General features: G+C 49.7%; 1 protein-coding gene across 1 annotated transcript; it reads right to left on the bottom strand.

Moving 5' to 3' along the window:
- Positions 1–13,020: 13,020 nt before the first annotated feature.
- On the bottom strand, positions 13,021–13,406 carry LOC123724042 (serine/threonine-protein kinase DCLK1-like; the record flags this gene model as incomplete). The annotated part of the gene is made up of 1 exon (XM_045713892.1): positions 13,021–13,406. A coding segment is annotated over one exon (386 nt), but the record flags the coding sequence as incomplete, so codon positions are not given.
- Positions 13,407–13,673: the final 267 nt, after the last annotated feature.

Genomic DNA, 13,673 nt, shown 5'->3' with positions numbered 1-13,673 from the left:
AGACAGACAGACAGACGGACAGACAGACAGACAGACAGACAGACAGACAGACAGACAGACAGACAGACAGACAGACAGACATGTTGTGAGTGATGTGAGTCCCTGTGCTGATGGTTTAATAACAGTGATCAACACTAGGTCTGCTGGGAAAGGTCATTACGTCTAATTAACAGCCTGTGATTGGATAAAGAATGGGTATAGTGTTCTTGATTAGTTAAACACTACTGCTGTTGTGGAAGTTGTTGTTTAAGAAGAGCAAGATACTGGAAAGGAGAGAGAGAGAGATAGAGATAAACGGATAAACAGAAATGGAGTCTCAACTAGGGTGGATAGAAGACCTAACAGGAGTCTTAGCTAGGGTGGATAGAAGACCTAACAGGAGTCTTAGCTAGGGTGGATAGAAGACCTAACAGGAGTCTTAGCTAGGGTGGATAGAAGACCTAACAGGAGTCTTAGCTAGGGTGGATAGAAGACCTAACAGGAGTCTTAGCTAGGGTGGATAGAAGACCTAACAGGAGTCTTAGCTAGGGTGGATAGAAGACCTAACAGGAGTCTTAGCTAGGGTGGATAGAAGACCTAACAGGAGTCTTAGCTAGGGTGGATAGAAGTCCTAACAGGAGTCTTAGCTAGGGTGGATAGAAGACCTAACAGGAGTCTTAGCTAGGGTGGATAGACGACCTAACAGGAGTCTTAGCTAGGGTGGATAGAAGTCCTAACAGGAGTCTTAGCTAGGGTGGATAGAAGTCCTAACAGGAGTCTTAGCTAGGGTGGATAGAAGTCCTAACAGGAGTCTTAGCTAGGGTGGATAGAAGACCTAACAGGAGTCTTAGCTAGGGTGGATAGAAGTCCTAACAGGAGTCTTAGCTAGGGTGGATAGAAGACCTAACAGGAGTCTTAGCTCGGGTGGATAGACGACCTAACAGGAGTCTTAGCTAGGGTGGATAGAAGACCTAACAGGAGTCTTAGCTAGGGTGGATAGAAGACCTAACAGGAGTCTTAGCTAGGGTGGATAGAAGACCTAACAGGAGTCTTAGCTAGGGTGGATAGAAGTCCTAACAGGAGTCTTAGCTAGGGTGGATAGAAGACCTAACAGGAGTCTTAGCTAGGGTGGATAGAAGACCTAACAGGAGTCTTAGCTAGGGTGGATAGAAGACCTAACAGGAGTCTTAGCTAGGGTGGATAGAAGACCTAACAGGAGTCTTAGCTAGGGTGGATAGAAGACCTAACAGGAGTCTTAGCTAGGGTGGATAGAAGACCTAACAGGAGTCTTAGCTAGGGTGGATAGAAGACCTAACAGGAGTCTTAGCTAGGGTGGATAGAAGACCTAACAGGAGTCTTAGCTAGGGTGGATAGAAGTCCTAACAGGAGTCTTAGCTAGGGTGGATAGAAGACCTAACAGGAGTCTTAGCTAGGGTGGATAGAAGACCTAACAGGAGTCTTAGCTAGGGTGGATAGAAGACCTAACAGGAGTCTTAGCTAGGGTGGATAGACGACCTAACAGGAGTCTTAGCTAGGGTGGATAGAAGACCTAACAGGAGTCTTAGCTAGGGTGGATAGAAGTCCTAACAGGAGTCTTAGCTAGGGTGGATAGAAGACCTAACAGGAGTCTTAGCTAGGGTGGATAGAAGACCTAACAGGAGTCTTAGCTAGGGTGGATAGAAGACCTAACAGGAGTCTTAGCTAGGGTGGATAGAAGACCTAACAGGAGTCTTAGCTAGGGTGGATAGAAGACCTAACAGGAGTCTTAGCTAGGGTGGATAGAATACCTAACAGGAGTCTTAGCTAGGGTGGATAGAAGACCTAACAGGAGTCTTAGCTAGGGTGGATAGAAGACCTAACAGGAGTCTTAGCTAGGGTGGATAGACGACCTAACAGGAGTCTTAGCTAGGGTGGATAGACGACCTAACAGGAGTCTTAGCTAGGGTGGATAGAAGACCTAACAGGAGTCTTAGCTAGCTAAGTGTACTATGATATGTGGAGTTGAGCTTTAGAGCAGAAAGAAGCAAAAGGAGATAAATAAGGAGACGAGGAAAAGTTCAACTAGTGAAGGTGAAGACCTGCCTGAGAGATATACCTGTGGAGACACACTCACTGTGGAGACACTATCTGTGGAGACACACTACCTGTGGAGACACACTACCTGTGGAGACACTATCTGTGGAGACACTATCTGTGGAGACACTATCTGTGGAGACACACTCACTGTGGAGACACTCACTGTGGAGACACTATCTGTGGAGACACACTACCTGTGGAGACACACTCACTGTGGAGACACTCACTGTGGAGACACTATCTGTGGAGACACACTACCTGTGGAGACACACTACCTGTGGAGACACTATCTGTGGAGACACACTACCTGTGGAGACACACTCACTGTGGAGACACTATCTGTGGAGACACACTACCTGTGGAGACACACTACCTGTGGAGACACACTCACTGTGGAGACACTATCTGTGGAGACACTATCTGTGGAGACACACTCACTGTGGAGACACTATCTGTGGAGACACTATCTGTGGAGACACTATCTGTGGAGACACTCACTGTGGAGACACTCACTGTGGAGACACTCACTGTGGAGACACTCACTGTGGACACACTCACTGTGGAGACACTATCTGTGGAGACACTATCTGTGGAGTCACACTCACTGTGGAGTCACACTCACTGTGGAGTCACACTCACTGTGGAGAGAACTTAATTGTACTGTACTGAGGGAGATCTGTGAATCTCCCGTGAGTCTACAAACAGAAAATGAGAATGAGGGATTGAGATTATGTAACATGTAGACTGGGGTGTAATATGTAGACTGTGATGTCATATGTAGAGTGTGATGTCATATGTAGACTGTGATGTAATATGTATATTTCACAAGTAACCCCTTCCTTTACACTGAATAGGCAATAGATTTCATGTTGACCTAGCTTTTGTCCCAAATGCACGCCTATTCCCTATAAAGTGCACTACTTTTGAGCAGGGCTCTGGTCTAAAGTAGTGCACTATGAAGGAATAGGGTTCCATAGGGCTCTGGTCAAAAGTAGTGCACTATATAGGGAATAGGGTTCCATAGGGCTCTGGTCTAAAGTAGTGCACTATATAGGGAATAGGGTTCCATTTGGAACAGAATCATAGTGCTATAGTCCATATTCAACTTCCAGAGTGTCTTTGACAGGCGATGAACTAAAAACCCAGGGTTAGGTTATCATGCACACTTGTCCCTCTCTTAGTTCTCACTGACCAATTGAGTCTGGATTAGCCTAATTTCAAGGGGGATTGCGAATTCATCATGGGATTACCCCAAATTAACACACTGCCACCTTTAACCTATTCCCTACCACGGCAACATATACCAGGGCCGTAGCTCATCGAGTTTTATAAAGTGACAGTTCCTTCAGAAAGTACATTTTATTCATTTAGCAGACAGTCTTATCCAAGAGCAATTAGGGTTAAGCGCTTTACTCAAGATTTTTAAGCTAGTCGGCTCTGGGATTTGAACCAGCAACCTTCTGGTTACTGTCAAAATGATATTAAGTGCTAGGCTACCTGCTGCCCTTAAGTTAATTTCTTTGCATTATGTGTTTGCAGTGTTACTTTAGTGTCTTGTTGCATACAAGATGCATGTTTTGGAATATGTGAATTCTGTACAAGCGTCATTCTTATCACTCTGTCATTTAGGTTAGTATTTATGGAGTAACTACAATGTTGTTGATCCATCCTCAGTTTTCTCCTCTCCCAGCCATTAAACACTGTAACTGTTTTAAAGTCACCATTAGCCTCATAGTGAAATCCCTGAGCGGTTTCCTTCCTCTCCGGCAACTGAGTTAGGAAGGAGGCCTGTATCTTTGTAGTGACTGGGTGTATTGATACACAATCCAAAGTGTATTTAATAACTTCACCATGCTCAAAGGGATATTCAATGTCTGTTTCTTTTATATTTACCCATCTGCCAATAGGTGCTCTTCTTTGATAGGTATTGGGAAAAACCTCCCTGGTCTTTGTGGTTGAATCTGTGTTTGAAATTCACTACTCGACTGAGGGACCTTACAGATAATTGTATGTGTGGAGGTACAGAGATGAGGTAGTCATTACAAAATCACGTTAAACACTATTATTGCACACAGAGTGAATCCGTGAAACATAAAACATATTATGGAGGGGGTCAGGGAGAGATGAAGGGGGTCAGGGAGAGATGGAGGGGCGGAGTAGTCTAATTGGAGTTTTCATTGCATGCCAGAGAGAATCAAATTGTGTGAGTGGGGCCCTAACTCTACTAGTACACTCTACTGTAGGGGCCCTAACTCTACTAGTACACTCTACTGTAGGGGCCCTAACTCTACTAGTACACTCTACTGTAGGGGCCCTAACTCTACTAGTACACTCTACTGTAGGGGCCCTAACTCTACTAGTACACTCTACTGTAGGGGCCCTAACTCTACTAGTACACTCTACTGTAGGGGCCCTAACTCTACTAGTACACTCTACTGTAGGGGCCCTAACTCTATGACTTGTTAAGCACATTTTAACTACTGAATTTATGTAGCGATGGCATAACAAAGGGGTTGAATACTTATTGACTCAAGACAATTCAGCTTTTTCATTTTGTATTAATTCGTAAACATTTCGAAAATACATAATTCCACTTTGATATTATGGGGTACTACAGTGTGTATAGATCGCTGACACAAAATCATCCTGTAACACAACAAAATTTGGAAAAGTCAAAACGGGTGTGAATACTTTCTGAAGGCGCTGTACCTATTGCCAACCACGGTCACACATACTGGCCTCGATTACGTTATTCACAGCGAATGGCCATCAGCGTTTACCCACCTATTGTTTTACCACTGCAGCTCTGCTTTGATCTATTCACTACCAAGGCTATGGCCACGGCATGCTTCATGGGGGGTCTGCGACTGGGTCAGTCTAGATTCAGTTATGAAACAAATTCTGCCAATATCCACTGGAAATTAATCACTAACTTTCCCTCTCTCTTCCATCTCTCTCCCTGACCCCTCCATCTCTCCCTGACCCCCTCCATCTCTCCCTGACCCCCTCCATCTCCCCCCTGACCCCTCCATTTCTCCCTGACCCCCCATCTCTCCCTGACCCCATCCATCTCTCCCTGACCCCTCCATCTCTCTCCCTGACCCCCTCCATCTCTCCCTGACCCCTCCATCTCCCCCTGACCCCCTCCATTTCTCCCTGACCCCCCCATCTCTCCCTGACCCCCTCCATTTCTCCCTGACCCCCTCCATCTCCCCCTGACCCCCTCCATCTCCCCCTGACCCCCTCCATTTCTCCCTGACCCCCCATCTCTCCCTGACCCCCTCCATCTCTCCCTGACCCCCTCCATCTCTCCCTGTCCCCTCTATCTCTCCCGCTCTCCTCCATCTCTCCCTGTTCCCCTCCATCTCTCCCTGACCCCTTCCATCTCTCCCTGACCCCTCCATCTCCCACTGACCCCCTCCATCTCTCCCTGTCCCCCTCCATCTCTCCCTGACCCCCTCCATCTCTCCCTGACCCCCTCCATCTCTCCCGATCTCCTCCATCTCTCCCTGTCCCCCTCCATCTCTCCCTGTCCCCCTCCATCTCTCCCTGACACCCTCCATCTCTCCCTGACCCCCTCCATCTCTCCCTGACCCCCTCCATCTCTCCCGCTCTCCTCCATCTCTCCCTGACCCCCTCCATCTCTCCCTGACCCCTCCATCTCTCCCTGACCCCCCCTCCATCTCTCCCTGACCCCCTCCATCTCTCCCTGACCCCCTCCATCTCTCCCGCTCTCCTCCATCTCTCCCTGACCCCCTCCATCTCTCCCAGACCCCCTCCATCTCTCCCGCTCTCCTCCATCTCTCCCTGACCCCCCTCCATCTCTCCCTGACCCCCCTCCATCTCTCCCTGACCCCCCCTCCATCTCTCCCTGACCCCCCTCCATCTCTCCCTGACCCCCCCTCCATCTCTCCCTGACCCCCTCCATCTATCCCTGACCCCTCCTCCATCTCTCCCTGACCCCTCCATCTCTCCCTGTCCCCCTCCATCTCTCCCTGTCCCCCTCCATCTCTCCCTGACCCCCTCCATTTCTCCCGCTCTCCTCCATCTCTCCCGCTCTCCTCCATCTCTCCCTGACCCCCTCCATCTCTCCCTGACCCCCTCCATCTCTCCCTGACCCCTCCATCTCTCCCTGACCTCCTCCATCTCTCCCAGACCCCCTCCATCTCTCCCGCTCTCCTCCATCTCTCCCTGACCCCCCCTCCATCTCTCCCTGACCCCCCCTCCATCTCTCCCTGACCCCCCTCCATCTCTCCCTGACCCCCTCCATCTCTCCCAGACCCCCTCCATCTCTCCCGCTCTCCTCCATCTCTCCCTGACCCCCCTCCATCTCTCCCTGACCCCCCTCCATCTCTCCCTGACCCCCCTCCATCTCTCCCTGACCCCCCCTCCATCTCTCCCTGACCTCCTCCTTCTCTCCCTGACCCCCTCCTTCTCTCCCTGACCCCCTCCATCTCTCCCTGTCCCCCTCCATCTATCCCTGTCCCCCTCCATCTCTCCCTGACCCCTCCATTTCTCCCGCTCTCCTCCATCTCTCCTGCTCTCCTCCTTCTCTCCCTGACCCCCTCCATCTCTCCCTGACCCCCTCCATCTCTCCCGATCTCCTCCATCTCTCCCTGTCCCCCTCCATCTCTCCCTGTCCCCCTCCATCTCTCCCTGACACCCTCCATCTCTCCCTGACCCCCTCCTTCTCTCCCTGACCCCCTCCATCTCTCCCTGTCCCCCTCCATCTATCCCTGACCCCCTCCATCTCTCCCTGACCCCTCCATCTCTCCCGATCTCCTCCATCTCTCCCTGTCCCCCTCCATCTCTCCCTGACCCCCTCCATCTCTTCCTGACCCCCTCCATCTCTCCCGATCTCCTCCATCTCTCCCTGACCCCCTCCATCTCTCCCTGTCCCCCTCCATCTCTCCCTGACCCCCTCCATCTCTCCCGATCTCCTCCATCTCTCCCTGACCCCCCTCCATCTCTCCCTGTCCCCCTCCATCTCTCCCTGTCCCCCTCCATCTCTCCCGCTCTCCTCCATCTCTCCCCGCTCTCCTCCATCTCTCCCGCTCTCCTCCATCTCTCCCTGACCCCCCTCCATCTCTCCCTGACCCCCCCTCCATCTCTCCCTGACCCCTCCTCCATCGCTCCCTGACCCCCCCTCCATCTCTCCCTGTCCCCCTCCATCTCCCCTGACCCCCTCCATCTCTCCCATCTCTCCCTGTCCCCCTCCATCTCTCCCTGTCCCCCTCCATCTCTCCCTGACCACCTCCATCTCTCCCTGTCCCCCTCCATCTCTCCCTTACCCCCTCCATCTCTCCCTGACCCCCTCCATCTCTCCCGCTCTCCTCCATCTCTCCCTGTCCCCCTCCATCTCTCCCGCTCTCCTCCATCTCTCCCTGTCCCCCTCCATCTCTCCCTGTCCCCCTCCATCTCTCCCTGTCCCCCTCCATCTCTCCCTGTCCCCCTCCATCTCTCCCTGTCCCCATTCTCAATCTCTCTCTCTTTTTGTTTTACTGCACTGACTAAGCGGGTTTCCCAGCCCATCTGGAAGCCTGTTACCGTGTCTACGGGCCCAATCATTAGGAGCTGGTCTATATATAACCCATAATAGTCTTACCTCCTGTGACTGAGGGTGAACAACATCTATACTCTAATCTTACAGGCTGCATCTGTAATGCCACCCTATTCCCTACAGTGCCATAGGGCTCTGGTCTAAAGTAGTATACTATATATAGGGAATAGGGTGCCATAGGGCTCTGGTCTAAAGTGGTGTACTATATATAGGGAATAGGGTTCCATAGGGCTCTGGTCTAAAGTAGTGCACTATATACAGGGAATAGGGTGCCATAGGGCTCTGGTCTAAAGTAGTGTACTATATAGGGAATAGGGTGCCATAGGGCTCTGGTCTAAAGTAGTGCACTATATAGGGAATAGGGTGCCATAGGGCTCTGGTCTAAAGTAGTGTACTATGTAGGGAATAGGGTGCCATTTCATTGTATTAAAGCACAGTCTGATCCACAGCAGGCTGATCCTAATCTAATCCACAGCAGGAGATTTCTCAAGGAAAAACTGATCCTGAGGATTTTACAGTACGCACCACGGAGTGTTAGTTGGGATAACAAGGGGATCTGGATACCTGAATGACTGGCTGGCTGGCTGGCTGGCTGGATGGCTAGCTGGCTGGCTGGATGGCTAGCTGGATGGTTGGATGGCTGGCTGGCTGGATGGCTGGCTGGATGGCTAGCTGGATGGCTAGCTGGATGGTTGGCTGGATGGCTGGCTGGATGGCTAGCTGGATGGCTAGCTGGATGGCTAGCTGGATGGCTGGCTAGATGGCTAGCTGGATGGCTGGATGGCTGGCTGGATGGCTAGCTGGCTGGCTGGATAGCTGGCTAACTGGCTGGCTGGCTGGCTGGCTAGCTGGATGGATGGATGGCTAGCTGGCTGGCTGGCTGGATGGATGGCTGGCCTGTTGCCACAAGAAAAGGTCAACCAGTGAAGAACAAACACCATTGTAAATACAACCCATATTTATGTTTATTTATTTTCCCTTTTGTACTTTAACTATTTGCACATAATATGACATTTGAAATGTCTTTAATCTTTGAAAAAAATATATTGGTTATTTCACTTTTGTTTATTATCTACTTCATTTGCTTTGGCAATGTAAACATACAGTTGAAGTCGGAAGTTTACATACACCTTTGCCAAATTGTAACGCCCTGGCCATAGAGAGGGTTTTTGTTCTTTATTTTGGTTAGGCCAGGGTGTTACATTGGGTGGGCCTTCTATGTTCGTTTTCTAGGGTTTTTGTATTTCTTTGTTTTGGGCGTGTGTGGCTCCCAATCAGGCACAGCTGAAGTTCGTTGTTGCTGATTGGGAGTCACACATAAGGAGCATGTTTTTCCTTTGGGTTTTGTGGGTAATTGTTTCTGTTGAGTGTTTTGCACCTGACAGGACTGTTTGGCTGTCAGTTTTCTCGTTTTGTTTTGTGTAGTGTTCTTTATTAAATTAAAATCATGATGAACATTAACTCCACTGCGCCTTGGTCTACTCTCTCCCGACAGCCGTGACAGAACTACCCACCTTAAAAGGACCAAGCAGCGGAGAAAATCTGGTGAGGACCGGGGAATACGGCTGGTAAGGGAGCCCGAGAGGCAGCCCCAATAAAAAAATTTGGGGGGGGCACAAGGGTAGTTTGGCGGCGCGAGGATGGAGCCCCAGGCCAGCTCCCCGTACCCTTTTTGGGCAGAGACCTACTGGACAGGTCCCGTGCTTTGGGGTGATGGGTGCTGTGGCGAGGCCGGGTATATTCAGGCCGGTACGCGCAGTACCAGCGCCCCGCATGTGCCAGGGGAAAGTGGGCATCCAGCCAGTAGGGGTGATGCCAGTCCTGCGCTCGAGACCACCAGTGCGCCTCTACGGTCCAGTGTTTCCCGCTACACGCACTAGCCTTGAGGTGTGTGTCTCCAGGCTGGCACGTCCAGTACCAGCCCCACGCATCAGGCTTCTAGTGCGTCAGCCCAGCCTCGCCAGTCTGGAGCCGCCAGAGCCGCCCGCCAGTCTGGAGCCACCAGAGCCGCCCGCCACTCTGGAGCAGCCAGAGCCGCCCGCCAGCCGGGCGCAGCCAGGATCGCCCGCCAGCCGGGCGCAGTCAGAGTCGCCCACCAGTCCTCCGACGCGGCCAGGGGCGCCACCTAAGTGGGCGACGCCGAGGTGGAGCGGAGTCCACGTCCCGCACCTGAGCCGCCTCCAATATAGGTGGGTTGGGGAGGGTGGTGTAGCACAGGTGCCGTCGTTGACGGCAGCCACCCCTCCCTTCCCTCCCTTTAGTTTAGGGGAATTTCTGTTTGTTTTGGGGGATTACTGGGTTTTGTGTAAGGTGCATCCGGGTCTGCACCTTTGGGGGGGGGGTACTGTCACGTCCTGACCAGTATAGAGGATTATTTGTTATTGTAGTTTGGTCAGGACGTGGCAAAAGGTAGTTAGTTTATGTATTCCGGGGTTTTGGGTTTCTTTTCTATGTTTGTGTTTCTATGGGTTTTCTATCTGTTCTGTTTCTATGTTAGTTAATTGGGGTATGGACTCTCAATTGAAGGCAGGTGTTTTCTAGTTGCCTTTGATTGGGAGTCCTATATATTAGGGTGTGTTTGGTCTTGTTGTTTGTTTGTAGTTGTTTTAGCACTGCTATACGTGTGTAGCCTGCTATACTGTTTCTGTCGGGTCTTTGATTGGGAGTCCTATATATTAGGGTGTGTTTGGTCTTGTTGTTTGTGGGTAGTTGTTTTAGCACTGCTATACTGTTCCTGTCGGTCATTGTGTTCTTGTTTTAGTTCGTGGTGTTCACATTATAATAAATTATGATGAGCACGCATTCCGCTGCATATTGGTCCACTTTGTCCAACAGCGATTTCAACATATCTTCTGACGAAGAGGAACGTGACACAAATACTCAGTTTTTCACAATTCCTGACATTTAATCCTAGTAAAAATTACCTGTTTTAGGTCAGTTAGGATCAAAACTTTATTTGTAATGTCAGAATAATAGTAGAGAGAATGATTTATTTCAGCTTTTATGTCTAACATCACATTCCCAGTGGGTCAGAAGTTTACATACACTCAATTAGTATTTGGTAGCATTGCCTTTAAATTGTTTAACTTGGGTCAAATGTTTGGGGTAGCCTTCACACGACCCCATCACAAACACACACACACACACGACCCCATCACACACACACACACGACCCCATCACAAACACACACACATATATACAGTAAGTTATTTTGGTCTCTTCAGTGAAGCTCTGCAGGCAGATAGAGCTACTGTCTGGGCTCTATACCTCTATACCTCTACCTCTATACCTCTATACCTCTATACCTCTCTACCTCTACACCTCTCTACCTCTACACCTCTCTACCTCTACACCTCTCTACCTCTACACCTCTCTACCTCTACACCTCTCTACCTCTACACCTCTCTACCTCTACACCTCTCTACCTCTACACCTCTCTACCTCTACACCTCTCTACCTCTACACCTCTCTACCTCTATACCTCTCTACCTCTATACCTCTATACCTCTATACCTTTTCCTCTACCTCTATACCTCCATACCTCTATACCTCCATACCTCTATACCTCTATACCTCTATACCTCTCTACCTCTACACCTCTCTACCTCTATACCTCTACACCTCTACACCTCTACACCTCTACACCTCTATACCTTTTCCTCTACCTCTACCTCTACACCTCTACACCTTTTCCTCTACACCTCTACACCTCTATACCTTTTCCTCTACCTCTCTACCTCTATACCTCTATACCTCTCTACCTCTGTACCTTTTCCTCTACCTCTCTACCTCTCTACCTCTCTACCTCTCTACCTTTTCCTCTACCTCTCTACCTTTTCCTCTACCTCTATACCTCTACCTCTACACCTCTATACCTCTCTACCTCTATCTCTATACCTCTCTACCTCTATACCTTTTCCTCTACCTCTACACCTCTCTACCTCTACACCTCTCTACCTCTACACCTCTCTACCTCTACACCTCTCTACCTCTACACCTCTCTACCTCTACACCTCTCTACCTCTATACCTTTTCCTCTACACCTCTAACATATATCCCCCCGCATCTCAAGGTCCTGGAGTGGCCTAGCCAGTCTCCAGACCTGAACCCAATAGAAAGTCTTTGGAGGGAGCTGAAAGTCCGTATTGCCCAGCGACAATCTGGAGATCTGGAGATGGTCTGTATGGAGGAGTGGGCCAAAATCCCTGCTGCAGTGTGTGCAAACCTGGTCAAGAACTACAGGAAATGTATGATCTCTGTAATTGCATACAAAGGTTTCTGTACCAAATATTAAGTTCTGCTTTTCTGATAGATCAAATACTTATGTCATGCAATAAAATGCAATTAATTACTTAAAAATCATACAATGTGATTTTCTGGATTTTTGTTTTAGATTCCGTCTCTCACAGTTGAAGTGTACCTATGATAAAAATTACAGACCTCTACATGCTTTGTAAGTAGGAAAACCTGCAAAATCGGCAGTGTATCAAATACTTGTTCTCCCCGCTGTATGTTTACATGTCTCTCTCTCTCTACCTCTCTCTGTCTCTCTCTCCCGTACAGCCAACGGGATTTTCAGTGCATCTCGCCGACAGGAACAAACATCTCTCCGGTAAGAAGAAGGACGGTGGTGTATGTTTCATGATTAACGACTCATGGTGTAACAACATACAAGAACTCAAGTCCTTTTGTTCACCTGACCTGGAATTCCTCACAATCAAATGCCGGCCGTATTATCTCCCAAGGGAACTCTCCTCGGTTATCGTCACAGCTGTGTATATCCCCCACAAGCGGATACCAAGACGGCCATCAAGGAACTTCCCTGGACTTTATGCAAACTGGAATAATATATATATATATATATCCCGTTTTCTATACCTCTCTCTCTCTACCGCTATACTTCTCTCTGCATATATATCTATATATATATATATATCCCTCTCTATCTTTGTCTTTCTAAAAATGACACAACATCAGTGATGGAGGAAAAAATGGTGAGAAATGTAAAACATGTCGTCCCTGGTGATTCCCAGCCCTAAACAACATTGAGGACAGACAGCAGGACAGATGGGTAGAAATCAGCTGACAGACATTTATGAATGTTTATGAATCCTCGCTTTCTCCCATTCTCTCATTCTCCCCTCTCCCATTCTCACATTCTCTCTTTCTCCCCTCTCCCATTCTCCCATTCTCTCTTTCTCCCCTCTCACATTCTCTCTTTCTCCCCTCTCCCATTCTCTCTTTCTCTCTTTCTCCCCTCTCCCATTCTCTCTTTCTCCTTTCTCCCATTCTCTCTTTCTCCCCTCTCCCATTCTCTCTTTCTCCCCTCTCCCATTCTCTCTTTCTCCCCTCTCCCATTCTCTCTTTCTCCCCCATTCTCTCATTCTCTCTTTCTCCCCTCTACCATTCTCTCTTTCTCCCCATCGCTCACCTGTTTTCCATCCAGTGTATAGATCCTCTTCACCACTCCAGAGTCCAGTTTGACGGCCTCCGTGATGTCGGTGAGGACCTGTTCGTATGAATGGGCCGTCTTCTTATTGAGCAGAATCCGTACAGCCTTCCTGGGTTTCACCCCGCTCCGTACCACCGTCACCAGCCTGGGCCGGATGAAATCCTTCACCCCCTGGTCCCGGGTGTCTGGAGGTCCGGCCTTGGAGCTGCCCAGGGATAGAGGCCCGCGGGCGGCCGCCGCGGACGAAGCTTTGACATTCACAGACCAGTTGGGGTTGACGTTCTTGGTGTAGTCGAGCTTCTTGAAGACCTCGATGGAGCCACACACGTAGCTCTCGCCTGAGGAGGGGGCGATAGAGGAGAGAGACAGGGAGAAGGGGAGGGGAGAGAGACAGGGAGAAGGGGAGGGGAGATAGTGGATAGAGACGGGGAGAAGGGGAGGAGGAGATAGTGGAGAGAGACAGGGAGAAGGGGAGGGGGGAGATAGGGAGAGAGAGACAGGGAGAAGGGGAGGAGGAGATAGTGGAGAGAGACAGGGAGAAGGGGAGGGGGAGATAGGGAGAGAGAGACAGGGAGAAGGGGAGGAGGAGATAGTGGAGAGAGACA

The sequence above is a fragment of the Salmo salar genome, unplaced genomic scaffold (assembly GCF_905237065.1).
Source record: "Salmo salar unplaced genomic scaffold, Ssal_v3.1, whole genome shotgun sequence".
In the NCBI taxonomy this organism is placed as follows: domain Eukaryota; kingdom Metazoa; phylum Chordata; class Actinopteri; order Salmoniformes; family Salmonidae; genus Salmo; species Salmo salar.
The sequence above is the reverse complement of the archived record's forward strand: the minus strand, read 5'-3'. Positions and strand labels throughout refer to the sequence as shown.